The sequence below is a fragment of the Miscanthus floridulus genome, chromosome 4 (genome assembly GCF_019320115.1).
Source record: "Miscanthus floridulus cultivar M001 chromosome 4, ASM1932011v1, whole genome shotgun sequence".
Lineage (NCBI taxonomy): Eukaryota > Viridiplantae > Streptophyta > Magnoliopsida > Poales > Poaceae > Miscanthus > Miscanthus floridulus.
In genome coordinates, this window is record NC_089583.1 from 123,504,373 (window position 1) to 123,532,094 (window position 27,722).

The 27,722-nt window shown below is 45.5% G+C and overlaps 2 protein-coding genes, 1 non-coding gene and 1 pseudogene across 3 annotated transcripts; 3 read left to right on the forward strand and 1 right to left on the reverse strand.

The window, feature by feature from the left end:
* On the reverse strand, positions 1-72 carry TRNAH-GUG (transfer RNA histidin (anticodon GUG)). Its single transcript has one exon. It is a non-coding gene; the product is annotated as a tRNA-His (tRNA).
* A 15,978-nt stretch (positions 73-16,050) lies between these two features.
* Positions 16,051-17,061, forward strand: LOC136552987 (ubiquitin-activating enzyme E1 3-like). The gene is made up of 2 exons (XM_066544574.1): positions 16,051-16,067; positions 16,427-17,061. Exon 2 carries the CDS (start codon positions 16,448-16,450, stop codon positions 17,021-17,023), a length of 576 nt encoding a protein of 191 aa, XP_066400671.1. The 5' UTR covers positions 16,051-16,067; positions 16,427-16,447; the 3' UTR covers positions 17,024-17,061.
* A 1,723-nt stretch (positions 17,062-18,784) lies between these two features.
* Positions 18,785-21,803, forward strand: LOC136550628 (inactive receptor-like serine/threonine-protein kinase At2g40270). The gene is made up of 6 exons (XM_066542263.1): positions 18,785-19,014; positions 19,126-19,210; positions 19,782-20,236; positions 20,322-20,512; positions 20,616-20,748; positions 20,907-21,803. The coding sequence occupies exons 1-6, from the start codon at positions 18,927-18,929 to the stop codon at positions 21,509-21,511; spliced, it is 1,557 nt and encodes a 518-aa protein (XP_066398360.1). The 5' UTR covers positions 18,785-18,926; the 3' UTR covers positions 21,512-21,803.
* A 2,023-nt stretch (positions 21,804-23,826) lies between these two features.
* Positions 23,827-26,212, forward strand: LOC136550627 (pyruvate decarboxylase 2-like; annotated as a pseudogene).
* The last annotated feature ends 1,510 nt before the right edge of the window (positions 26,213-27,722 follow it).

Below are 27,722 nucleotides of genomic sequence, written 5' to 3' on the forward strand. Positions count from 1 at the left end.
TGTGGCTGCTGGGATTCGAGCCCAGGTCTCTACGGCCACAACGTAGAATTCTTACCACTAAACTACAGCCACTTTGATGTCCTTACGGGTGTAGGGTGTTATTTGTAGGAGGAATCATGTGTGCACGCAAATCATGCATTGCATGTGAGGAACGCGATGGACACACACAATGGGAGTGGGGAGTTGGGGACTATATGGTAACAGATCATACATTACATGAGAGGAATACTATAGCACACATGTTCGCACTGTGTGCAAGCAAATCATACATTACATGAGAGCAGCGGCGGAGCTTGATGGCAAAAAAAAAAGGGGAGGCCATCAACACTAATTTCTTACTTAATATGCAAATTTATTAATTTTATTAATAATCAATTTAACAACTACCCAAGGGAGTTTTCAATCAACAAGGAAGAGCCATAGCCCTCTTTGGCCTGTCCGCCATAGCATGAGAGGAACACTATAACATACATATTGGCATTGTGGTGCAAGCAAATCATACATTGTATGAGACGAAAACTATAGCACGCATATTGGCATTGTGGTGTAAGCCCATCTTTTTTATGCTAAGATTCTGTGTGCCATAAAGGTAGCACAAACTCAGAGAGATAGATCTTGATCGGATCCAATTTATTTACCTATACCTAATATTAAAGTATGATTTTTTTCCCCTTCATCTGTCGGGATCCATCACCACTCACACCTCTATTCTTTTATCACTTACTTTGACCCTTTTTCCTTCACTCTCACCTCTCTTCTTCCATCCTTTGGTTCGTCACCTCTCACTCCTACTCTTCTTTCGTCCCTCGTCTCCTACTTAGTTAAAAGCTACAGAACTTTCAGTAGCACCACACCACTCATGTCGTGTTGTGGGCCGTGGCTAGCCGAACCCAAGCCATGTGTTCATCACAACTTGGCACACACACGTATGGCTAACCTTTCACCTTTCTAACCTCACAATAGATGTAGATAATAACATCCTATTTAAACCAAGTCAATAACTACTACAAAAATAATTTGTACTCATGCTTCCTTTTTTTTAGTTGCCATTCACTTACTGTATGTTTGGTTTGGAGGCTGATAAAAAATGGGATGAGCGATTCCTAATTTGATGTTGTCTGGTTTTGGGGCGACCAAAGACAGAGCCGTCTCATTTCCCTCACAGGGGGCATCCTCGTCTCTGTTCAAGTCATGTTCCTCCGTCTCACTCTTTGTTACGGGTGAAAGTGGTGCGGATAATTCTCCGCCCCGATCCGAACTGAATCCGAAGTTTTAAGGATATGGAGAGGAACTTTTAATATCCGCGTGGATACGGATAATCCGAATCCAATTCTGTGCGGATGTAGGATACCATATGGAATCGGCAAAATCCGAAGGATATGGATTATCTGCAAATTCTATGCGGATTATCCGATGTTTAGAATAGGATATCCGATAATTCTCTTCCTAGACTAAAACCTAGAAAAAATTAGGATTTTAAAAAAGTTTGTTAGTTAAGAACTACTAGTTTGTGATGTTATTGTTTGACGTTATAAATTTTGAATTGAGATCTTGCTTGCTGATATTACATATTGGCTAATAACTTATCATTTGTGAGTGAGGATAACTTGTTAAATGTTAATTTTGTCGGTGTGATAGCCACAACATGGAATGCAATATATGATTATTGTCTACTACTTGCTATTAAATCTTTACAAATAATTTTTTGACAAGTATAAAATTCTTTAAGTATGCACATATTACTCGACTATTTAAATCCGTATCCAATCCGCTTCCGCTCCATATCCATACTAGTTCCGACATCTAAAAAATCTATATTCGCATCCATATCCGAGTATTATCCGCTCCAATCCGAATCCGACAAAGAAAAACGGATTAGGATACAAGAAAAGCATTATCCGCTCCGATCCATTTTCATCCCTACTCTTTGTCTCTTTTGTCGTGGGTGCATCGCCTTGGCCTAGCGGAGGGCACATCTGCAGTGTGAGCTCGGGCAGAGGATAAGCTTGGAAGGCTACAGGCGGAGGACGAGCTCGCAACTCGAGAGGCCGCAAGCAAAGGACGACCTTGGGGATTTTTTTTTAATTTTAACACTTTTTGGAAACTAATTTTAAATCTAACACGGTCGGGTTTTTTAAACTAACACTTTTAGGCCGTGCCTATTGCCCTGGCGTGGCCAAATGCCTGCGTCCACGCCATGTATGGTGGCGCGATAGAGAGCTGACTGTGGCGACGACCGGAATCGCCGACCGCTGACGGGGCAGGGCCTGCCGCGCCACCGATCTTGGCGCGGCACTGCCGCGCCCTGATCCGTGGCGCGGACAGAGCCGAATAAAACCCCTCGCCGCCAGTCCCGCTGTCGAGCAGCAAGGCCAGTCTGGCCACCGCGCCCGCGTCCGCCCACGCCAGCCCGCCGCCTGAGCACGTCGGTCGCCACGCCACGAACGCCGGCAGCCTAGTGCTCGCTCGGCCCTCCATTGCCGCCTCCCTCCCTTCCCTTCCATTCCTCGGCCACCTCACTCCCTCCTCGTCCTCAGTGCAAGGTAATGACACTACATTTTATTTTCGTTTGAATGGTGGATAGTATATTATGAATGGGAGCTAAGTTTAGGAGGAAAATTATGTTTGGGAACTATGGTCTACAGTTTGAAGGGAGATATTAGTTTGATTTTGTCAATGTTAAGGTTAATTATTTAGTTAGAAGTATGTTTACCATGTATATTTTTGTTGCTATAATTGTCGGTTATATTATTTTAGTTGCATCGCAAATGATTATATTTTACATTAATTTGCGTTGTTTTGATTGATGTTTAATTTGAACCGTTTTATTAGATGGAAGATATGTTTCGGGAGCAGTTATGGTGAAAACGGGGTCATCCTAGAGAATTGTACTCCGACGAGTCTAGCAAAGATGCCCCTGTCGCAACGGGGTCAAGCTAAGCTCTTGGATGAACTGAAGGGGAAGCAAGTAATTGCACGAAAGATGGGATATGGACCTGACTACGTCAACCTTTTCGTTAAACATCACAAAGATAAGATGCGTGAGTTTGTTAGACAGCGCGGTATTTGTAACCCGATCGACGTTGGGCTTGTCAAATGAGGATTGGAGAGACGGATGACATTAGAGGAGGAGAGGGCAAGGAAGAAGGCAAGGGAGGAGACAAGAGTACAGATGTAGGTCTTGAACGAGCATGTTGTTTCATTATGTGCCAGTGAGTACTTCGACGCCTTTTTTCCGTTGTCTGATTTTAAATGTAATATAGTCGCGTTGCTAACTGATTGCATTTTATACATGAAGGGATTGAATACAGTGAGGACCATGTTGTAGAGGTGGCTCGTGCAAGGTACGAGGAAAAGAAGTTAGATGAGCACAGGAAGCGAGCTGGCCGTACTGTTAAATCACCGATTGTGTTGTCTGATGAGAGGGGACGAGGATGAGGACGACACTGCTAGACTCAACGATCTCATTGCTCTAGCAGAGGCGGGTTTGCAGGCGGATAAGGCTGAAGACGATATTGGTAGACTGAGCGAGTTCATCGCTCTAGCAGAGGTGGGCTTGTAGGCAGAGGAGGCTGAGGACGACACTGACAGACTGAGCGAGCTCATCGCTCTAGCAGAGGTAGACTTACAGGCGGAGGAGGATGACGACGCGTTCTTCACTCAGGCTGTAGAGGCCGCAGATGAAGCGAAGGTCGCTTACTACAGGCAAAAGGCAGATCAGGGCAATGCAGGTGAGCCTAGCCATAGCAATAGGGTTGTGGTTGAGGATTGATACTCGAACGACGAGTTGCTTACTCAGTATGTTTCTGACTGAGGGTTTTTAATTATGCCGACTGTTAGTTCCATGCTTTATTAATGATCAATGTAGCTATGTAGTAGAAATTCTATTGTGTTGTCTTATATTCCATTTGAACTACTGATATATTGTACCCATGTGTCATGTACTTGAATTACCCATGATCGATCTTAAGTGATCACATCTGTTTGTATCATGCGTTCAAAATTTCTAAAATGAACGTAATCGGGTGAAATTGTCTCGAATACAGCACCATAGCCCACTGGTTCGGCCATGCCATAGCCCAAGTTCGGCCGCACTAGAGTCCATGGCGTGTCAGTGCCACGCCATACTACACGGCGCGTCAGTGCTGTACAAAACTACAAGTTGTTGTCGGTGCTGTACAAAACTACAAGTGGTGCCGCGACCGTGCGCAAGTTAAAACGAACATGAAGTAAATAAATAGACGACAAGTTGTCACATAACATTTTCATTGGTTTATGAGTCTGCAAGTTTTTGGTGACAATATTCGTTCGACATAAGTTCGACGTAATGAACTAAGTCCCAGGAATGTAAGGATCCCTCGAGCGCCTCTTGAAAACCTCGTCGTCTGGTGGAAGAAGGGGGTCGTCGTACTTCACCTCAAGAAGGGGGTACAACTGGTGCGGCGTGGGAGGGTCATCCTGTTATAAATTGATAAAAAATGGTTAGAGTATTCAAATTAATAATATTCAGATTAACATTATGTAGCATTGCAAAATTTGAACTACTTGTTATGCAGTATAAACATAATATGAAATCACCTGCTGCCCTCGTCTTCTATGTCGGCTAGCCTTGTGACCATATTATTTACAAACGGAGCAAAGATTCCTGCCACGGGTCTCGTTGAAGTCTCCCCCGCCGTACATGTCTTCACCGTACCCTCTCATAGCATCCGTGTCCCCCTTGAGTCGCTTCTTCTTCCTCCTACCCTTCCCTGCGGCACGTATAAGGATGACAACGGGGATGTACTCTTCGGTATCGCCGGAATGTTCTCTTCCCCGCTACGGAGAATTCATCCCGTCCTCATCCCCGTCCCCATTAACTGTCTCGGGTATAGATTCTTACTCATCCCCGTACCCGTCGGGCATTGATCGGGTAACAGATACCCAACGGGTACTGCATACCCGATAAACAAGAACACTTGGGGTCGCAGCTTTGCAATCAGAGACATTTCTTCTTCACCCAAGTATAAGTGTCGGAGTCTCGGAGATGCCAAGGAGAAGGAGCGAGGTTGCAAGGAGGACGAGCAAAGGTGGCAGAGAGACCGAACTGAGGAAGCGAGGGGCACGAGCGCTCGTGAGGTAGGCGTGCTTGTGCTGCTGGAGGAGATGGTGAGGAAAAATTGAACTAGGGTTCCTAAAACACACAAACTATATATATGATTGTTTAGATTTGGGCCAAAATATCTATGTTGAGCTTCTTTGGGCCTAATACTCGCATGACAGCTCAAATAATCGGGTTCCCCAACGGGTAACGGGGATGGGTAACTAAGGAACGTTCTCGTACCCGCTATACCCGTCGGGGATGGATTCTTACCTATTTAGATGCCCACGGGTAAAGATATGATTCCATCCCCGCCCCCCTAATGGATCAAATACCCATCGGGTATTGAGTATCGGAGCCCCATTGCCATCTTTAGGCACGTAGTCACAACCATCATAAGGTGGCCACTTGAAGGGTCGAGATAGCGACTAGAGGGGGGGTGAATAGTCTTTTCTAAAACTTAATCGTATCGGCTAACCGATACAAATGCAGAATTTAAACTAACGGTGTAGCCAAGACTACACCCCACTATATATGTTCACTAGCACCTTGCAAAGATAACAATTAAGCAATAAAGGTGCTGGGCTAGCTAGAGCTCTCCTAAACAATTCTAGGAGCAAGGTTACACAAACCTATACCACTAGTACTTTAAGTGACAAGGGAGCTCCTACACATGCTAGTAAGCAAAAGCACAAAGCTAACTAAGCTCACTAGCAATGCTTAATAACAAGGCAACCAATGCCTAATTAGAAAGCGCAAATACTTAGTTACACAAACTAAGCAATGTGACTAACAAGGTTACTAAAACCAAATTAGCCACGCAAAGGAGCTACTTCTATGATACACAAGCAAGAAGGTAATTAGCAAGCTACACAAGCTATCTAATTACAAGAGCAACTACACAAGCTTAATATGTATAAAAGTAATTGCAAGCTTGTGTAATGGGGATGCAAACCAACGGGAAGAACAAGGTTGACACGATGATTTTTCTCCCGAGGTTCACGTGTTTGCCAACACGCTAGTCCCCGTTGTGTCGACCGCTCACTTGGTGGTTCGGCGGCTAATTAGCATCACCCGCTAAGCCCACACGTCGGGCGCCGCAAGAACCTACCCCTTGAGTGAGGGTAGCTCAATGACACGCTTTACTAGAGTTGCTCTTCGCGGCTCCCGCGGGGCGAGCACAATGCCCCTCACAAGCACTTCTCCGGAGCGCCGCACAAGCTTCTTGCGCGCTTCGACGGAGACCACCACCAAGCCGTCTAGGAGGTGGCAACCTCCAAGAGTAACAAGCACCACCGGCTTGCAACTCGATCACCTAGTGCCACTCGATGCAACCTCATGATGCAATCGCACTAGAATCGCTCACTCACACAATCGAATGATCACTATCAAGCATATGTGTGATGGAGGGCTCCCAAGCACTCATAAGCATGGACACTAAGTCCCTTGAGGTGCTCCTACCCAGCCATGGCCGAAGGCCACTTCTATTTATAGCCCCAAGGGCTAAACTAGCCGTTACCCCTTCACTGGGCAACGGTCGGGCCGACTGGACGCTCCGGTCGTGTTGACCGGACGCTAGACCTCAGCGTCCGGTCGCTCGTAGACGACCACGTGTCCCGATTCCAACGGTCACTTGACCTGACCGGACACAGCAACTATAACTGACCGGACGCTGGACCCTCAGCGTCCGGTCGTTTCCAGTAAGCTCCTGAGCATGACCGGACGCGTTCAGTCGAACACGATCGGACGCAGCCAACGTCCGGTCACTCTCCAGCTACTGCGTCACCGTACGTCAGCCTGACCGGACACAGCCTTCCAGCGTCCGGTGCATTCAGATCCAGTGTCCGGTCATCTTCTCCATTCTCTTCACCCTTGCTCAAGTGTGCTAACCACAAGAATTTGCATCCGGCGCAATAGAAAATAGGCATTCCATTTTCCCGAAAGCGCCGAATCCCGCCTCGCAAGCTCGGCGGGAGGGAGAGAGGGACCCAAACCCATCTCAACCCTGCAAACACCACCTCCTTTGTAAATGTGCCAACACCATCAAGTGTACACCACCATGTGTATGTGTGTTAGCATTTTCACAATCATTTCCCAAAGGATGTTAGCCACTCAACTTGCCACGCCACTCGATCCTAGCGACAATGCAAAGTTAGATCACTCGAGTGGCACTAGATGACCGATATGCAAACAAGTTTGCCCCTCTTGATAGTACGGCCATCTATCCTAAACCCGGTCATAAACTTCTCTACACACCTATGACCGGTGAAATGAAATGCCCTAGGTTATACCTTTGCCTTGCGCATTCTATTCCATCTCCTTCAATGTCGATGCAACACATGCACCAACACGATCAACAATGATATGATCCACTTCATATCATCACATGATCATATTGGTTCATCGATCTTGACTCTACTTGCTCTTCACCGTTGCCATCGTCCATCAGCGCCAAGTCTTGCTCAAGCTTCACCGCCACGTGGTCCATCACTCCACAGCCTTCGACTTGCCCTTCACGCTTGCAACCGGTCCATCAAGCCAAGTCTTGTCTTGATTTTCTCCACCTTGATCACATGACTCAATGTCATGTCTCATGTGCATTTAGGCTCCTTCATCATCACATGTGTGAGCTTCGCAACATCTCCAAGCCATTTTCACCTCCATGGCATATGTTGCTCACACACATGTACCTGTGGACTAATCACCTATGTATCTCACATAAACACAATTAGTCCACCTAGGTTGTCACTCAATTACCAAAACCAAACAAGGACCTTTCACCACTGTGTCGGATCAAGGTATGGCTCGAAGCTCATCTCCCAAATACTAACGGTGTTCGAACGGAGATACAAGGGTGACATATATGGTAGATCCTCATAGTTGTACCCGCAAACCCTGTAGGTCATGATCATATGAGAGCAAGGGGCATGCATGATCTAAGGGACATTGCAACTGCACTCTACCTTTTCAAGATCAACTCGGTAGTTTTGTCCACCATAACGTTTGCCGCCCAAGCTTATGCCACCCTTGCCCTGTACACTAAAGATATGGCAGCGGGTCCATAAGGCTCGGCGGTGTGCTGCTTGGCCAATTATTCTGCCTCCTTCAAATGTTTGGCTCCAGCCTTTCTAAAATGCCCCTGCTCAGCTATATTCCTCTGTGCAAGTTCCCACCTCTTCACAAAATATTCATTGCACTTACGAAATGAGAACTCAACAATTCCAAACACAGGCAACGATTGAACTCCAGTGAATACATAGTTGAAGGACTCTGAGGAGTTAGTGGTCATGATGTCATACCTAAAACCCCCCTCGTCATATGCTAACGCCCACTGAGCCTTCTGTTCCATCTGCGCCTCTAACCAGGACTTTTCCGCTGCATTTACCATCTTGTTTAGTTCTCTCTTTGTCTCCTTGAACTAGTGCTCTATATGTACACAACATAGAGCCTTTACCTTGTCACATACCTCCTGCTTTCGCTGACACCGCCAGAAATTAGCGGCAAAGTGTCTCATGCACCATCTATGTACTAGAGGCGGGAACCCATCTATATGCTCAGCTGCAGCATTAAGAAGCCCTGTGTGACGGTCCGAGATCAAACATATAGTGCGAGTTGGGCCAAGCACTTGCACACGTAGAAGCCGCATGAACCATGATCACGATTCATTGTTCTCTCCCTCTACCAAAGCAAAAGCCATGGGTACTATCTAGTCCTCAGAATCAACAGTAGTAACCATCATCAAGGTGCCCATGTACTTTCTTGTTAGGAAAGTGCCATCAACAAATACGACTGGCCGACAAAACGGGAATGCATGTTCCGTTTGTACGAACAACCAGAACACACTATAGAGGACATGCCTCAATGGGTCCCAAAAAAACATCCCTCCGGTGTCCACAACCCATTTCAAGCCAGGGTTGTAGTAATGCATTGCACATAAGATGCGGCGCACCCTGTTGTATGCTTCCTCTCAAGTATCCCATCGAATCGCTAGAGCAATTTGCTTAGCACATCAAGCCTTTCTGTACGTCACATCGTACCTAACGAATCTAGATATGGACTGTTGTAAAGAAGACACCGAGATGTCATTATTATCATCAACGAGCCCCAATATATGACGGGTAAGGTAACGTGCAGTGAGCTGATGATGATTTTCCTTTCTCCTATTATCTAGGCAAGTGTGGGGTTCGACAACTTTAGTTATCCTCTACTTGCCATCACTCTGTCTCTTTCATGCATTTAACCTCCACATACAACCGTTTTTGCATATCACGTGGTACGTCAACTCCTGGTCCAAATGAGTGACGGTGTACGGCCTATGATGGTACACAACATAGTCCAAAAGGAAAAGTTTCATCTCTGACATTGTGTTGAATATCATCCCCTTCCTAAAGGTTTCTTTCTCATGGTTATACAATGAATTCCTACATATCTGGAGACCGGTGTCACAAACTACCATATCTATTATGCTGACATCCCTATAGTTCAGAACGCCCATGAAAGGTACATTCTTTGACCTTAGTTGCTCAAGCTCAGTCGCTATGTAAGGTGGTGGTGGAACATACTGCTGCGCTTCGCTAATTCTAGCCCATGAATCATAGGGGGTATCATCTGCAGCCAAATCTGTGACTAGTCTACCCTGAGCCTGGACACCATGCAAAACCTTAGTTGGTACTGGTAATGGCATAGTATAAATCGGTACTAGCATGGCATCAACCGGTGTTGGCATAACATCTGTACCTCCTTGGTCATCATCAGAATCGTCTGAATCACTGCTAACTACATCACCGATCCTGTCCTCCTCCTCCTGCTCCTCCTCTTCCCATTCAAAATCATTCACATCGAAGTCATTACTTATACAACCTACTGCAGTTAAATGAAACTGCTTCTGGGTCAACTGACCATCCAAATCCATGTTACCCTAACTTGCTTCCCCTTCGACCCTCAATTCTTGCTCATTGCCTCCAACACCGTCAATGGATAGGTTGTCCTGAACACCCTGCATCATGTACTCATTCTCCACCACCACCTCAGCCATGTGCATATTAGAACCTTGGAGAACCCTAGTGTAGCGGGACCAGTGAGCAGGGCCGCGCAAGGGCATGAGGACATAGTGTGCCCTAGTCTTCCCAGTATCAAACCTCCCCTTCAGTGTGAAATCATCGCTAAACTTTGCATTCAAACGGACACAAAGGTCGTTGAAGCTAGGAGGTTCATCAAACCATTCCAATTCTTCTTCCATATCCTCAAACATACCATCCTCTCTCCTAACACTTCCTCTATACAAAACTCTAACACAACAATCCATCTGCAAAAGCATTTCAAGAAACTTCATCAAGTCGTCGAAATCGTCGTACGCAATATCCATAGTAATATTAATATATATTTTAACTATAACTATACTAACTAATCTAATATTAACATCTATACAAGGCCAAATACAACAACTAATTAGACTAAATCCAATATATAACTAGACTCAATAAATATACTAACTAAACTACCTAACTTTACTGTCTATACTAACTTACTATATTACCTATACTAACTAAACTAACTAACTTTACTAACTATACTTTAATAATTTTACTAACTTTATTAGGGGAGTACCGTGCTCGGCGGTGGGCTGGCTGGCGCGGGTGGACGCGGCCGCGGCGGCCTTGCTGCGCTGCTTGGGCAACGGCGGCTGCTCGGCCACTGGCGTTCGTAGGCCGCGGCGGGGGTTTTATTCGGCTCTGTCACGCCACGGATCAGGACGCGGCAGGCCTTGCTCCGTCAGCGGTCGGCGATTCCGGTTGCCGCCACGTCAGCCCTCTGTCACGCCACCATGCATGGCGCGGCACAGGCATTTGGCCACGCTAGGGCAATAGGTGCGGCCTAAAATATTAGTTTAAAAAAAACTCAATCGTATTAGATTTAAAATTAGTTTCTAAAGTGTTAAAATAAAAAAAAACACCTTGGGCGGCTGCGACACAAGGCAAGCTCGGACATGACTGCCAGTGGGTGGATGAGCTTGGCCAGCTTCCCTTGACGTGGAGCTCGTGAGTCAATTTCTCATCGTGTAGACATGCACTTTATTTTAGTTTGTTTGCATAACATCTCATTGTGTATAAGATCTGGACTTTATTTTCGACTCTATATGATCTTCCATGGACCGAATGATGATCTAGGGTGAGGTACATCAACAATTTTCCTGTCTAAGTAAGATGTTTACCTCTGATCTACGTTTTAGACAGGCATTGTGTTTTCGGACCCTTCCAAGAAATAAATACGTCCTAGACCTTTTTTTATCTTTCATTTGCAAACAGAGTACGGTAGCATTACAAGTTCAATTTGCATAATTTGTTTGGGGAGTTAATTGCTTTTTCTTTTCCTGCATTGGTGAAAGACATGTACATTTCACCTAGTCTGGCTCTCTCAGATATTATCAACACAATTAGAAACTCAAATAATCAATGATCCTGTTATTTCATTATAATGAACATGCATGTAAGGACACAGGGTCTCACTGAAGGGGATTCTGATCGTTTTGATGAGTGTATCTACTATATCCCACGAGCGGACCCAGAGCCGGGCGACCCTGGGCGCCTGCCCGGGCTCTGCTCAGTGCACCACCGCTGCAGCCTGCACTGTACGTGTCAGCACACTGCACACTCGATTCAGCTTCTTCTCATCAAAAGTCTCACGGAGTGATAGTCATGCAGCGCAAACTCAGACACCATGCATGTAGCTAGTTGCTAGTACTAATTAATAATTGACTTTGTGCTTAATAATTAAGTTATCATTATTGGTCAGTTTCAGAACTCAAGACTAAAAAATGCAGCCAGCCTATACCTACGAGCTTACATAATATATATTGGGAATTTTTTTTAGCAATTCAACGTATAATTAATTTTAGTTTCATAGGGCATGTTTATCTATTTTCTAGCTACAAATTGCCACCATTTATGACTCTCATAATCTATTCTTTATAAACTCTGCTATATGATGATTTAGGACTTGTTTGAATGCTCTATTCACCTCAATCCACGTGTGTTAATCCACCCCAACACACATGGATTAAGGTAGATACATAAACATCCAAACAAGGCCTTATGGAATACCATGTTTTTTTTTCTTAATTTAAGTATGTAAAACCTTAGTTCTTTGAGTACAGTTAAATATCTATTTATACCTATTATTCATAATATATATATGCTTAAATTTACATGTAATTATCATATGCTGCTATTGGAACTTAGGTCCGCAATACCACCCGCTATCCGCGATCTAGTACCTCGACACCAATCCGCTACCAACTCACTATACGTTATTTAGTACCTTGATATTCGCCTAGGCTCTATAAAATTTCTGGGTCCACCACTGAATAGGAGAACCCCATAAGCAGATTTTTCAAGCTTCTCAGCGTGCCACGTCATTACGTATTACTCCCTCCTTTCAGTTTTCAGAAACCATCTACACATTACGGCGCTGGCGCGGCTTTTTCTCAGGCAAATGCGTGCTTTACTTTGCATGGCTGCATGCAGCGTTAATGCATTTTCCATCTGCTCACATTCCGCATTGCTTCCCTCCTATTTTTAGGCTGCATGCAAAACCAGTTCGTTGGCATTCCTCCACTTTCCCTTGCCAGGCGTTAGCGTCTTGGTCTTCATGAAGCGTTAATGTACGAGGATTATAAGTATTTGGACCCGCCACAAACTCTTCCGAGTGAAATCCCTGCCGCAAATTATCATATGCCTTTTCTCTGTCCCAGCACCACAAATCTCTTCACCTTCCATGCCCCATGCATGATCTCCAATACAGCCACAAATGCACTTGCAAACCGACGATACATATAGCCGCGGCCAGCTTCATATTTAAACCCAATGCATCCGCCTGCTCACATTGCCATCTCTGGCATCGGCCTCCACTCTGGTGAGTGGCTATCCATTGATCTGGCCTTCAATTGTAGCCAATTTGGCACCATCGTCCATGACTCCATGTCAAGCAAGCTTGGGAGTTCTCTATCCTATTATTGTGTAACTGTAATGCAACACCATACTGTCCATTTTCACCAATTCTCAAAGGTGAGAGTTCCCTGCATTCATAAATGTGTATATATTTTATCATGCTACTACTAATAGTTACTCTGCAAGAGTTTGATCTTTTGTTTGTTTGGCACATCCTATCCTAATTGCTTTGTTTTCCAACATCACCGGCATATTTAGGATGTGATTTGTTTTCAGTCGCCATTCAACATGCCGTACCAATCTCTTTCATATATAGCAGGAATATTTTATGGGATTTGTTATGACTCCACTGCTACTTTCACTTTGCTGGCTCAGGCCTCATATTTCTCCAGTCAAATGGAACTACTAATGCCAATGCAAGCAAGCAAACGGAACTACTAACGCCAACTTTAACTTATGTGTTGTACTGCACACAATGTATAGATTCTCATTTATATCAGTTTTGTGCACGCAAATGAATGAAAATGCAAAATATAGTTTGCATGAATGCTCAAACATTAAACATTTATCTTTGATCCTCCCAAATTTCTTGGCATTAATTTACGTGCATCCATCATGATTGTTTTGTGGATTCATCTACCTTTTTTCTAATATATCACCAAATCCAAGCTCAAATAAAACGTGCGTATGTTTATTTCATGATTTCACTATTTCTTATCACATAGAACTTTCTCCTATATGATACTCAAAATTCCCGTAGCAACGAGCGGGTTATCATCTAGTTCCATCATAAGGTAATGATCAATGCCTTGGTGGAATAGAAGATTGTTATTGCAGATACTACATTTGAATATATTATATATTGTTAGATTGCCGTACAATGAGCAGTAATATTCTCCACGAAAGATCAAGCTAGAACCAAGCTGGAAAACTCGATTGACTAGCAGGATTATTCATTGACATTATATTAAAACTGTCTTGGGTCCTATGTTGGATTATTTGTAAAAATTAATTATTCGACTTTGAAATCTTGAAATATATGAAGATGCCTTATCTTGGTGTAATGACCTAATATATCATTCAGATTTCCCGCTGATGTTCTTTGGCTATTATTTATGTTGACAAAGTTACCTCCAGTTCTATATGCTTCACATTTAACCACTGTTGTCAATGTATGTTCCTTTTTGTTTGAGGGATTGTCGGTGTGTGTCCTTATCGTCGAGACGCAGCGCCACCGTCCACACGCAGCGCCAGTTTCACAAGACTCCACGCCGCTCGTGCTTCCCTCCTCCGTCCGACGCTGTGCTAACCCCAATTTCCTCCGTACGGTCACCGCTGTCGCATTTTCCGACGAAGTCGCTGCATCAGTGCAACCTCGGCTGTCCCCCGCCTTGTTCTTCTTAAATGCCGGCTTGCATCCACACACCTCCGGTCCTCCGCTGCTTGTACGGCCTATGGTGATACACAGCATAGTCCTGAAGGAAGAGCTTCATCTCTGACATTGTATTGAATATCATCCCCTTTCTTAGGGTTTATTTCTCATGGTCATACAATGATTTCCTACACATCTGGAGACCGGTGTCATAAACTGCCATATCCGTCATGCTGGCATCCCTATAGTTCGGAACGCCCCTGAAAGATACGTTCATCGACCTTAGTTGCTCAAGCTCAGTCGCTGTGTAAGGTGGTGGTGGAACATACTGCTGTGCTTCGCTAATTCTGCCTCATGAATCATAGGGGGTATCATCTGCTAGCAAATCTATGACTAGTCTACTCTGAGCCTGGATAACATACAAAATCTCAGTTGGTACTGATAATGGCATACCATGATCAGGTACTGGCATGGCATCAATCGGTGTGGGCATAGCATGTCTATCTCTCTGGTCACCATCTGAATCGTCCGAATCACTGCTAACTACATCACCGATCCTGTCCTCCTCCTGCTCCTCCTCTTCTAGTTTGAACTCGTTCACATCAAAATCATTGCTTATACAACCTACTTGACTTGAATGAAACTGCTTCTACGTCAACTGACCGTCTAAATCCATATTATCCTGAGCTGCTTCCCCTTCGACCTCCAATTATTGCTCATTGCCTCCAACACCGTCAATGGACGGCCCATCCTGGACACCCTGCATCCTATACCCATTCTCCACCACACCTCAGTCATGGACACATTGGAACCTTGGAGCACCCTAGTATAGCGGGATCAGTGAGCAGTATCGCGTAAGGGCATGAGGACATAGTGTGCCCTAATCTTCCTAGTATCAAACCTCCCCTTTAGTGTGAAATCACCGCCAAACTTTACATTCAAACGGACACAAAGGTCGTTGAAGCTAGGAGGTTCATCAAACCATTCCAATTATTCTTTCATATCCTCAAACATACCATCTTCTCTTCTAACGCTTTCTCCGTACAAAACTCTAACACAACAATCCATCTACAAAAGCATTTCAAGAAACCTCATCAATTCATCGAAATCGTCGTACGTAATGTCTATAGTAATATTAATACATATTCTAACTATAACTATACTAACTAATCTAATATTAATATCTATACAAGGCTAACTACAACAACTAATGTATAACTAGACTCACTAACTATACTAACTAACTTTACTATCTATACTAACTTACTATATTGCCTATACTAACTAAACTAACTATACTTTACTAATTATACTAACTTTATTTATGTTACTAACTTACTATACTAACAATGTCGATTCAATCAAGTTCTTTGAGATGGTTCCCCAACTATTAATATGTTTCCTATGGTAATTTCTGTTGGTCTTTTGTAATAATAAATATAAATATTTCTTTCGTCTCAGTCCAAGACTCCCATGAGATGCTACGGGCTTATGCTGGGAATCTGGTCGTTTTGTTGGTCTTTTATAATAATAAATATAGATATTTCTTTCGTCTCAGTCCAAGATTCACATGAGATGCACGGGCTTATGCTGGGAATTCTGGTTCCTGAAAGTTCAAGTGATATCTACCTAATATTTCTTCCCATTGATCAGCACCATAAGTATTTAGGTCTTTATAATGATAAATTTGGTCCTTCTGTGTATAGTCAGTTTTCTTTCTGATGTTATATCTACTTAATACTACTACTCTATTCATAATGAACAAGCAATACATCAAGTTCCATTTATCAGCACCATAAGTAGTTAGTACAATCTCACTGCTTATTTTTTTTTAGAACAGAACCCATTGTTGCAAATCATGATTTCATTTGTCTCATTGGTGGTTGGCTGTCCTGTAGTATGACATGCTTGCTTTACTTCCTTTGTGACACATTAGGATTTTGTTTCTTCCAATCAGATGGATATGTAAACACGAATGTTGCAAACTATCGCATGAAATAGCTGGTCTAACATTCACTTGCTTTCCAGGATGATGACACTAATTTTCACATGGATTTAATAGCTGGGCTTGCAAACATGCGCGCAAGGAACTACAGCATTCCTGAGGTTGACAAGTTGAAGGCTAAGTTCATCGCTGGAAGGATCATCCCGGCCATCGCAACTTCAACAGCCATGGCCACAGGTCTCGTGTGCCTGGAGCTATACAAGGTCATTGCTGGGGAGCACCCCATCGAGGACTACCGCAACACATTTGCCAACCTAGCTCTACCGCTGTTCTCAATGGCCGAACCAGTTCCGGCAAAGGTTATGAAGCATCAAGATCTGAGCTGGACCGTATGGGACCGCTGGACTATCAAGGGCAACTTGACTATCGCTGAACTCCTGCAGTGGTTCAGTGACAAGGGCCTCAGCGCTTACAGCATGTCCTGCGGCACTTCTCTGCTGTACAACAGCATGTTCACGAGGCACAAGGAGAGGCTGCAGAAGAAGGTTGTTGATGTCGCCAGGGAGGTGGCAAAGGTGGAGGTTCCTGAATACCGGAAGCACATAGATGTCGTGGTAGCATGCGAGGATGATGATGGGAATGACATTGACATTCCTCTCGTCTCGGTTTACTTCCGCTAGTCTGCATCTGAGGCCAGGCCGTAGGAAGATTACTGCATTCAAAAATCGTCTCTAGCCCACTCTAGTGGTGTCACAGCCTAGATAACTAATCACCGTCACCGGTGTTAGGAATAGTTGGTTTGCGCCACCTTGCGGCGATGGTAGCCTCGGCCTCTCTCCTCTGGTATCTGATTAAGTACTCTATTTAGCATCCGTTATATGATGTGCTGCTCATCTAATTGGTTTGGTGTGATTATTAAGGTACACACACTGGTTAAAGTTAACGACAGGTAACTTGAATTTGTTTCTGTTCTTTTGCCTGCTTATTACTATTTGTCGATTCGATTTAGAAAACTGTGGCTGATGCTGACGTTTGCAACTGGGAACTTGTTAGTGTGTCTGTGATACTGGCCTAACGATTGTTGTTGTGGTGTGGAGATAGGATACCGCAAAGGTTGTTTCCTTCTTTTTCTTTTTCTTAAAAAAACTAAGGGTGGTTCTGTTGCTACATGCTTTGGCTGGAAGCCTGGAATGGAAACGCTGCTCCTTTCATTTACAGTATAAGCAGGTTGGTAGATTTGTATAATGAGTGCAGGTAAGTTCATGCTTGATTTATTAATGATACTTATATGCACCATAATTATTAGTACAATTTGTTATATATTATCAAACTTAAAAAGTTTAACACATCTGAATATGTAGTTATTTTAGGATGAAAACAGTACTCCGTTAATTACTCTAGATATTTCTTACAATGGCCTCTTTCCAGCAGTGATGTTTTGCCTGGTTTTAGACTAAGTGTTATTGAGGCTCTATAACCACAGACTACTAGCTGCAGCCCTTTCGCAGTAGAGTCTGCAAATGACTAGCTACAATAATTAAAAAGTGCACAGATCTAGTGAGATTTCAATTTGGAAGACTAGTCGATCTCATTTAATTCCACCCTAGAATTGTTAGTTAACTTCGGGGTGGGTCCATTGCATTGCATTACCGACATAGTACTACTTACTTAAGATCCAAATGATGAATGGAGAATACGGTTGCTAGTCATGGTCAACGGTTGAGGCGTCTAGCGTTCTAAATTTATTGCTGCGCCATATCGCTTTCGTGGCATTTCATGAGAAGCAAAAGCAGCGATCTTCTTCTGGACCTTAATTACTGCTCTTTCCGTGTGAAAAAGGATGTAACTACAAAAAAATTTACTAAGTCAAAATAGCTTAAATTTGATCAAATTTGTAAGGAAGAATATAAACATTTATGTCTCCAACTAGATTTTACTCAAAATATATTTCATAATTAATTTAATGATATTTATTTTGTATAAAAAATATCAGTGCTTTTTTTATGTAGCTTTAATCAAGCTTTAGGTCGTTTGCCTTCTCAAAAAATGAAATTTACCTCCTGTGAACAAGAGAGTACACCATCCAACATGTACCATCCTCGAATTTGTGCATCATATTATTTATTTTTAACTAAACAATCTTAATACGGAGTACCTTCTGTTGAGCCCATCATTTTGTGTAACTACACAAGAATTATAAGAGGATAGGACGGAGGGCCTCGGTGCAAATATCTTCCTTTGCGCCACCAGATCCACAAGAAAATGAATGTGAGGACACGCGAGAAAATACTACTAGAAACAAAGAAAAATGCGATAGCTGCCAAGCTGTGCGGTCGCTTTCTTCTTCCTTCGTTTGGCCGCGTCCAAGCTGCTGCCTTTTGTTCCCCTCTCCAGTCCTCAAAAAAATCAAAATAAAAAATTGCAGCCTTTTCACGTTTTTGTTTTTTTTTCCTTCCCTACCCCTACCAATGGAAAGGAAAGGAAGGACTAAAGGAGGCTAGGGCGCTAGGCGCATTCACGCGTTTGCCCTGTCCCCTCCTCTTCTTGCTCCTCCCTCACCTGTCGCCGACTCGCCGTTGCCAGATGGAGCCTCCTTTGCTGCTCAGGATTCTCCTGCCGCTGGCTTCTCTTTCTTGGCTGCTGCTGCTGCTGCTCGCCCGCGGTAGTGCAGGTCGGTGCCCTCAGATTTTGGTTTCCCCTTTGTTACTAGCCTGCCTTGTTTTTGTTTTGTTTCCACTGATGCTGACTGCCCTCATGAATTGGATTGATTTGGGCTGCGCAGCGACTGGAGTTCTAGGAGGAATCGGTGCCGACGAGGACGAGTGGAGCAGGCAGCCCGCTGCTGCTGCTGCTCATCTCATTTTTGGGTGAGTGAGTGGTTGGTGACAATTGCTTTTCTTTTTGTTCTTCGCAGAAACAATATGCTTTCTATTTCTAGCAGCTTGGCCATTCATAATTTTATTTGGACAACTAGTAGACATGGAATTGAAAGAGTATGCATGTTTACCTGCTGATTGTTGCTATAGCTACAGCGTATTGGCATGAACTATTTGGATGCTACTGCGCTAGAGCTTAAGAGCTGATTAAATGCCAGATTATCAATCGACGGGTTGGGTTGGTGAGGCACACATGAGGGGTATACTTTGATTTCCTCTCTAATCGAAGAAGCGTCATAACAGTAGTATCAGCAAATTTGCTACTTTTTCGAGAATTTGCCTACAAAGCGGCGTGAATTCATCATGTGCTTGAGTTTGGCACACCGTTTATATGATGATACGGAGTATCATCTATTGCGTACAATAGATTAGACTAGCATTGGCAATATACGGTTGTGAAGTTACATCTCTGCGAGGGTTTTCAACTCCATTTCACCAAATTCTGTTTTGCATTCTTCTCTTGACTTTTGTTTTCAAGCAATTATTTTTCTTCTTGTACCAGAAACTCCAGAAATGTGCAAGCTAGAAGATTGCTGCAGAGTGGTAAAAACGAGCATCCCCAACCACCTACACATGCTCCTCGTCCTAATCCTGTTCAGAAGAAGCCAAAGACAAATGAGCGCCTGCACAGACCAGAACATCATCAACATAAAATGCATGCTCCATCACCCTCACCTTTTAGTTCTCCGCCTAAAGCCTTGCCATCACCATCTGCTTCTGCACCTCCAATATCTTTTTCAGGATCTCATCATCCATTGGCAGCCCCTAGCCCTTCACCTTCCATCTCTCCACCACATAAACATTCCTCGAGAAAGTATAGTTTGGTCGCTGCAGGGGGTGCAGTCTTTGTTGTCATGGCTGCAGCTTCTGTTATGTACTGTCGAGTTAAGAAGGTGGGCACTGTGAGGCCATGGGCCACAGGGTTAAGCGGGCAACTCCAACGAGCATTCGTAACAGGTAATTTCTTTCTGTTTTGTGTGCATTCCTTATGCTTTTCTATTTCAGTTTGAACTTAAACCATGGCACGATACTCATGTTCCAGGTGTACCTGCGTTGAAACGATCCGAGCTGGAAGCAGCCTGTGAGGACTTTAGCAACATAGTTGGTTCTACGCCTAGCTGCATGCTGTACAAGGGGACATTATCGAGTGGAGTTGAAATAGCAGTTGTGTCAAGCTCAGTAACATCCGTGAAGGATTGGTCAAAAGAATGTGAATCCCACTACAGGAAGAAGGTAGCATGCTACTTACCTCATCTATTCTGTGGTTATAAAAAAAAGACTGGAGTGTATTTTTGCAGAATCCACACTTATAACTGAATCTCCATTGCTTGATCAGATCACAAGTTTATCCAAAGTTAGCCACAAGAATTTCATGAATCTACTTGGCTATTGCGAGGAAGATACTCCTTTTACCAGAGCAATGGTTTTTGAATATGCTCCAAATGGAACGCTTTTTGAGCATCTCCATGGTAAGTGACTTCCAGAAACATCAAAACTTTGTCCACAGCAGTGCGTTCATTCGCCATAAACTAGGCAATATGATTTCAGTTATCTGGATCTCGTATTTTTGGTTGAAAATATATCACGTACTCCAGTACACCTGACAACATGTTTGATTGCATCGCAGTTAGAGAAGCTGATAACCTGGACTGGGCGACACGGCTGAGGATATCGATGGGGATAGCTTACTGTCTGGAGCACATGCACCAGCTGAATCCACCTGTTGTGCCAAGGAACTTTGACTCAAACACTATATACCTCACTGATGACTTTGCTGCAAAGGTCTCAGACCTTGATTTCTGGAGCGACACTGCCACCAAGGGATCTGATTCCAGTTCAACCACTGACGATGAGTTCTCAGTTTCAGACATAGATGTCATGGTACATCAGTATGGCATGCTATTGCTGGAGATACTAACTGGAAAAGTTGCCTACTCCGAAGAGGAAGATGGGGTTTCACTGGAACAGTTGGCATCTCGCTACTTCGATGGTAACATGCTCCTTGCGGAGCTGATTGACCCGAGCCTCGGTTCGTTCCCTCAAGAAGCCGCGCACGCAATGTGTGAGGTCGCAAGGTCTTGTGTGGACCCAGACCCGAAGAAGAGACCAACGATGGTACAGGTGGCTGCTAGGATGAAGGAGATCACCATGCTGGGACCTGAGGGAGCGACTCCAAAGGTGTCGCCGCTGTGGTGGGCAGAGCTAGAGATCATGTCCTCTGAAGCTAGCTGATGAATGGTGAAACAAACCACCATCTGGATGCAGCGATTCATTCTCAGTCTCCTCCCGCTGTGATTGGAAAAATTCTTTGGTTTGTTGTGTTGTGGTTGCGGAGCCTGAAGAGTTAAATTACCTGTGGTTTTTCTTTTGCTTTTTTCTTGGTAGCATTGTATATGTGTATATATCATCAGCAGCAGCAGCAGCGCTTCATCAGACTAACAGTAAAAGTGAGAAAGCAGCAAAAAGGGAAAAGTCTGTCTTCCAATATACTACTCCTTCAGTCATTCCAACTTTCTTGGAACAAGCGCCCTATTAATATTTCATGAGGATTTTTTCCTCCACCCTCCTGATGATGAGATTGAAATCCCCTCCAACTACAACAAGCATCTCACCATTTAAGATTTCAACCACTCAATTGTAGTGGCATCTGCTGTATTTCCTTCTTCTACATAATTCTCAAGCACTATATTATGTACATCCCAAAGCAATTTTGACCAATTAATAATAAACATAAGTAAATATATTCGTATATATTTCGGGTGCCGTCCAAGGTGTCTGTCTTTGCTATGAAAGCCGCCAACAATGGCCTGCCGACCCGGGTCAATAAGAAATATCGTCACCTTGCACAGCAGGATGTTTGTCAACTATGTGGATCAAATGAAGATGTCTTTCATGCTCTCCTGGTCTGTCCGCATGCTGTGGCACTCCGTCAGGCAATGTGGGACCATTGGTCTTTGCCTCTGGAAGAACTTATCAAGACAGGGCCGGATTGGCTGCTTATGCTTGTGCTAAACAACTCTCTGGAAGTTCTGGCGAATTTATCTATGCTTTCTTGGCATACCTGGAGCATTCGTAATAAGGTGATACATGAGGGTGCTTCTCCTTTCATTGCTAGTTCAGTTATCTTTCTTACTCGCTATATGCAGTCACTGTTGATCGTACGACAACAAGGCGATTATGCAGATTTGAAAGGAAAGCGTGCCTTGGAGCCTGCAGGGCGTTCCAGTGCAAAGGTTTCAGTTGTTCACGGGACTGTTCGATGGAGAGGGCCGCCTTAGGGGACTCTAAAAATTAATGTGGATGCTGCTTTCAACCAACTGTCAGGAGACACCGCGGTGGGAGTGGTGATTCGAGACTGGGAGGGTTCCCTAAAACTAACTGCATGGCGAGTAATTTCTCATTGCAGGGACGCTGAGGAAGCAGAGGCCAGAGCATGTTTGGAGGGCGTCCGTTTGGCTCTCCGATGGCCTAACATCCCGACGATTCTTGAATCGGATTGTCATTCGGTGGTTACCAAGCTTTGCTCCAAAGGACAGGGTCGCTCTTCTATATGGCCAATCATCGAGGAGGCGCGGGAAGTTGGTGGCCAGCTAAGGAGTCTGGCGATCAAGATTAGCATAGTCCAGAATAATTTGGCGTATGAGTTGGCGCAATTTGCCAAAGTCTAGGGAGTGTCAGTGTTTTTTTGCTTGTTTTCCTGAGTGGGTTTCCTCACTTTCTTGTAAGGATGTTACTTGAGTTTTAATAAAAAAAATTACCTTTTCACAAAAAAAAAATCATATATTTTTTTAAGGTAAAGCCAGGAGCTCTATGAAAAAAAAATAATATATGGAATTAAGTAGGAAAAGAGGTTTATGTACACATGGCAACCGCTATGCCGAACACATGGTCCTGGGACCAGAGTAGAAAAAAATTCCAAACTCCACTAATTTGTTTGCCCACCCATTGCCATCACCCTATGTCTCTCTCTGCACTATGTCCTCTTTGGTCATGGAGGCAACTTGTTGCGCCGTCTTGTGCACGTTTTGAAAGATCCTCCTATTCCTTTGCTTCAAGGTTCCACATGATGTATATGCAAACTCCATTGAAGCGTCTGCGTTCTTGTTTTGGCACCTTGTTTGCCGTATGCTCCCACCAGGTGGCAGGGTCTTGCTGAGGCAGCTGCAAAACGAAATTCTCCCAAGACAGCACTTGATCCCAAACAGCACCTGCAAAGGGGCATGACAGTGAGAGGTTTAGTCCAGTCTCCAGAGGACCCTTACAAAGGGCACAATGATCCTGGTCCGTAGATTGTCTACTGTTAGGATTTTGTCATGCAGTAGGATAGGCGTGAATATTGCATTTATTCTCCGGTTTTGCTTTCCAAATGAGGTCACGTTGGAATTTTTGATGCGAACATCTGAACTGCACTCTGTATGCCGAGCGCGTGGAATACAGCCCGTCAGCTGTCCACTTCCAAGTCAATGATGGATGGGACCAGGATCATCCTTGATTTCCTTCCCACGCCGGGCCGGCCGCGCTTAATTTGCTCGGTCGTCCCTTAGCTTCTCCGATCCATCCTATAGATAGAAAACCAAATCTATCCATGCATGCATGTATCCGTCTGCATCTCGTTCGGATCGAGCGAGGTGACCCCTTACTCCGATCCATCCATCAGCTACTCTCCGATCCATCGCTTTCGATCGTTTCCATGGACACCAGCGGCATCGGGTCCGTGGACGGGCACAGGCCCGCGGCGAACGGCGCGGTGGCCTGCCCTGCATCCGGCGTTCCGGGCTGCATCAAATCATGTCGTCGGCGTCCACCGGCGGGGCGCCTCCTCCTAGGGACGCGACGCTGGGCCGGCACATTGCGCGGCGCCTGGTGCAGGTGGGCGTGAGCGACGTGTTCGCCGTGCCGGGGGACTTCAACCTGACGCTGCTGGACCACCTGATCGCGGAGCCCGGCCTCCGCGTCGTCGGCTGCTGCAACGAGCTCAACGCCGGGTACGCCGCCGACGGGTACGCGCACGCCCGCGGCGTGGGCGCCTGCGCCGTCACCTTCACCGTGGGCGGGCTCAGCGTGCTCAACGCCATCGCCGGCGCCTACAGCTAGAACCTGCCCGTGGTGTGCGTGGTGGGCGGGCCCAACTCCAACGACTACGGCACCAACCGCATCCTCCACCACACCATCGGCCTCCCGGACTTCTCACAGGAGCTCCGGTGCTTCCAGGCCGTCACCTGCCACCAGGCCGTCGTCAACAACCTGGAGGACGCGCACGAGCAGATCGACAGGGCCATCTCCACGGCGCTCAGGGAGAGCAAGCCCGTGTACATCAGCGTCAGCTGCAACCTGCCGGGACTGCCGCACCCGACGTTCGCGACAGACCCAGTGCCATACTTCCTGGCGCCAAGGTCGGTCGGTCGTTGTTAATTGCATTGCGTTAATTTTTGCTCTTTGTTAATTAGTTGAGAATGAATGAAATCATTGCATAATTTGCATTGCATGCATGGGCTGCTGCAGGCCGAGCAATCTGATGGGTCTCGAGGCCACCATTGCGTTCCTCGACAAGGCCGTGAAGCCGGTGATGGTGGCCGGCCCCAAGATCCGCGTGCCCAAGGCCGGCGACGCCTTCGTGGAGCTGGCAGAGGCCAGCGGGTACGCCGTGGCGGCCATGCCGTCGGCCAAGGGCCTGGTGCCGGAGACGCTGCCCCGGTTCCTGGGCACCTACTGGGGCGCCGTGAGCACGGCCTTCTGCGCCGAGATCGTCGAGTCCACCGACGCCTACCTCTTCGCGGGCCCCATCTTCAACGACTACAGCTCCGTGGGCTACTCGTTCCTGCTCAAGAAGGACAAGGCGGTGGTGGTGCAGCCGGACCGCGTCACCGTCGGCAACGGCCCCACCTTCGGCTGCGTCATGATGAAGGACGTACTTCCTGTCGGCGCTGGCCAAGCGCGTGCGCGCCAACACCACCGCCTACGACAACTACCGGAGGATCTTCGTCCCCGACGGGCAGCCGCCCGAGTGCGAGCCCGGTGAGCCCCTCCGCGTCAACGTCCTCTTCAAGCACATCCAGAGGATGCTCACCGGCAACAGCGCCGTCATCGCGGAGACGGGGGACTCGTGGTTCAACTGCCAGAAGCTCGGGCTGCCAGACGGATGCGGGTACGTATAGTACGTCGTCTTCCCATTATGCATGCATCATCCGATCCACACACACACACACACACACATATATATATATATATATAGAGAGAGAGAGAGAGAGAGAGAGAGACTTGGCGCTCCATGCTGGCAACCATGGCAGGTACGAGTTCCAGATGCAGTACGGCTCCATCGGCTGGTCCGTGGGCGCGCTGCTCGGGTACGCCCAGGGCGCCCCGGACAAGCGCGTCATCGCCTGCATCGGCGACGGCAGCTTCCAGGTGACGGCGCAGGACGTGTCCACGATGCTCCGGTGCGAGCAGGGGAGCATCATCTTCCTCATCAACAACGGCGGCTACACCATCGAGGTGGAGATCCACGACGGGCCCTACAACGTCATCAAGAACGGGACTACACGGGCCTCGTCGACGCCATCCACAACGGCCAGGGGAGGTGCTGGACCGCCAGGGTGGCCACCGAGGAGGAGCTCACGGCCACCGTCGCCACGGCCACCACCGACGACAAAAAGGACTGCCTCTGCTTCGTCGAGGTGGTGGCGCACAAGGACGACACCAGCAAGGAGCTCCTGGAATGGGGCTCCAGAGTCTCCGCTGCAAACTCCAGGCCACCCAACCCGCAGTAGAAACATTTCAGGGCAGACATCATATATATCACTCCAATTAAGCTATCAACTCATCATGCGTGCATGTCTCTTCCTCTTCTTCCTAGATATATTGGAACTCTCATAATAAAGTCGATCGCGTTCTTTCATCATGCATGCATATATGATATATAAATACTCCTATAAGCGAAATATTGGCATTGCACTTGTGTACTCTAAACGAAACACAAATCCTGTTTGACGATCGTTGTTGGTGCCGAGCGAACGTGAGCCTCACCGCGGCAACACAAACCTGACTGCAAATCTTCTCTTTTTTTTTTATCGTTTTGGTGTTCTATCCGGTTGAAACGTGTCGTCCGCGTATTACAGTTTTTTTTTACCTTTTTCCTTTTTATTCTTTTTATAAATGCAAAAGTTTGTCCGAAATAAATTATGTAAAATAAAAAGTTATTAGATGACAAGAACTTATGTGTATAAGTTTGTTGCTCGTAAAAGTAATATACAAAAATTGCTCTAAAAATTTATGTTGAGGAATTGTTATGATAAAATGTCTACTGATAATTATAAATAAAAATTAGCTTATGAAAATAATGTAAAAAATGTCATGATAAGTTGTCTATAAAATTACTAAAACTATATCAAAAAAATTTATGATAAAACATAATGATGTTAAATTTGTCCTGCAAAATGTTATACTCAAAAGTTTTGTGTATAATTTTGTAATTTTTCTAAGAACTTACGGTGATAAGTTTTGTTCAGCGAAATATTATACATAAAAGTTATCAGAATTACTTCTTCACAGTTGCCTGAAATTTTGCAATAACATCAGTCACCCAGATCAGCTTAGCCCAACCACAACAGACACTCACCTGGCCCGGCAGAGACCAGCCCAGCTCTCTTGTTCCCTTCCTTCCTCCCGATCCTGACCCAATGGCAAGACTGCAGACCCAAGGGTAGCCAGTCCAAACCTCCCTTCCCTTGGACTCGCCGCGTCGCACGACTCGCACTCATCCCATCCACCGCCGCCGCCATGGCCGACGAGATCGACACGAGGCTGGCCTCCGCGGGCTCTCGGGTCCACCCCGTGCACGCTACGAAGGATGACGACGGGGAGGAGGGCGAGATCGCCGCCGACGCCCCCGCCCCGGCCCTCCCCACCGCGCACCCGCTTGAGCGCTTATGGACCTTGTGGTTCGACAACCCACAGGGCAAGAACAAGCAGGGCGTATGGGGGAGCTCCATCCGACGCATCCACAGGTTGAAGACGATTGCTGCACCGTTGGATCCTAATCCAACGGCTCTCACCGTCGCCCGATGGATATGCGGTGGTTAGGCGACTGTGTTTAAGACACACCCAAAAGTTATGTGCATAACTTTACAACTTTCTAAAAAAAATATGGTCATAAGTTTTGTCGACAAAAAGCAACATGCATAAAATTTATGAGTACACCTTTGTAACTTTCCAAAAAAAACAAAAAGTTATGATTTTTTTTGAAAATAAAAGTGATGGGCCTGGGATTACTTTTGTAACTTTCTAAAAAACAAGTGCCGAGAATATTCTTTTTCCCAAAAAAAGAAGAAGAAAAGCACAAGTGCCGAAAATATCCTAGTGGTCGTTTGCTGATTAGCTGACCTGCGAACAAAATATTGTTGGCAGAAAAAAAAGGAAAAACAAAATATTTTATATACTCCTCCTA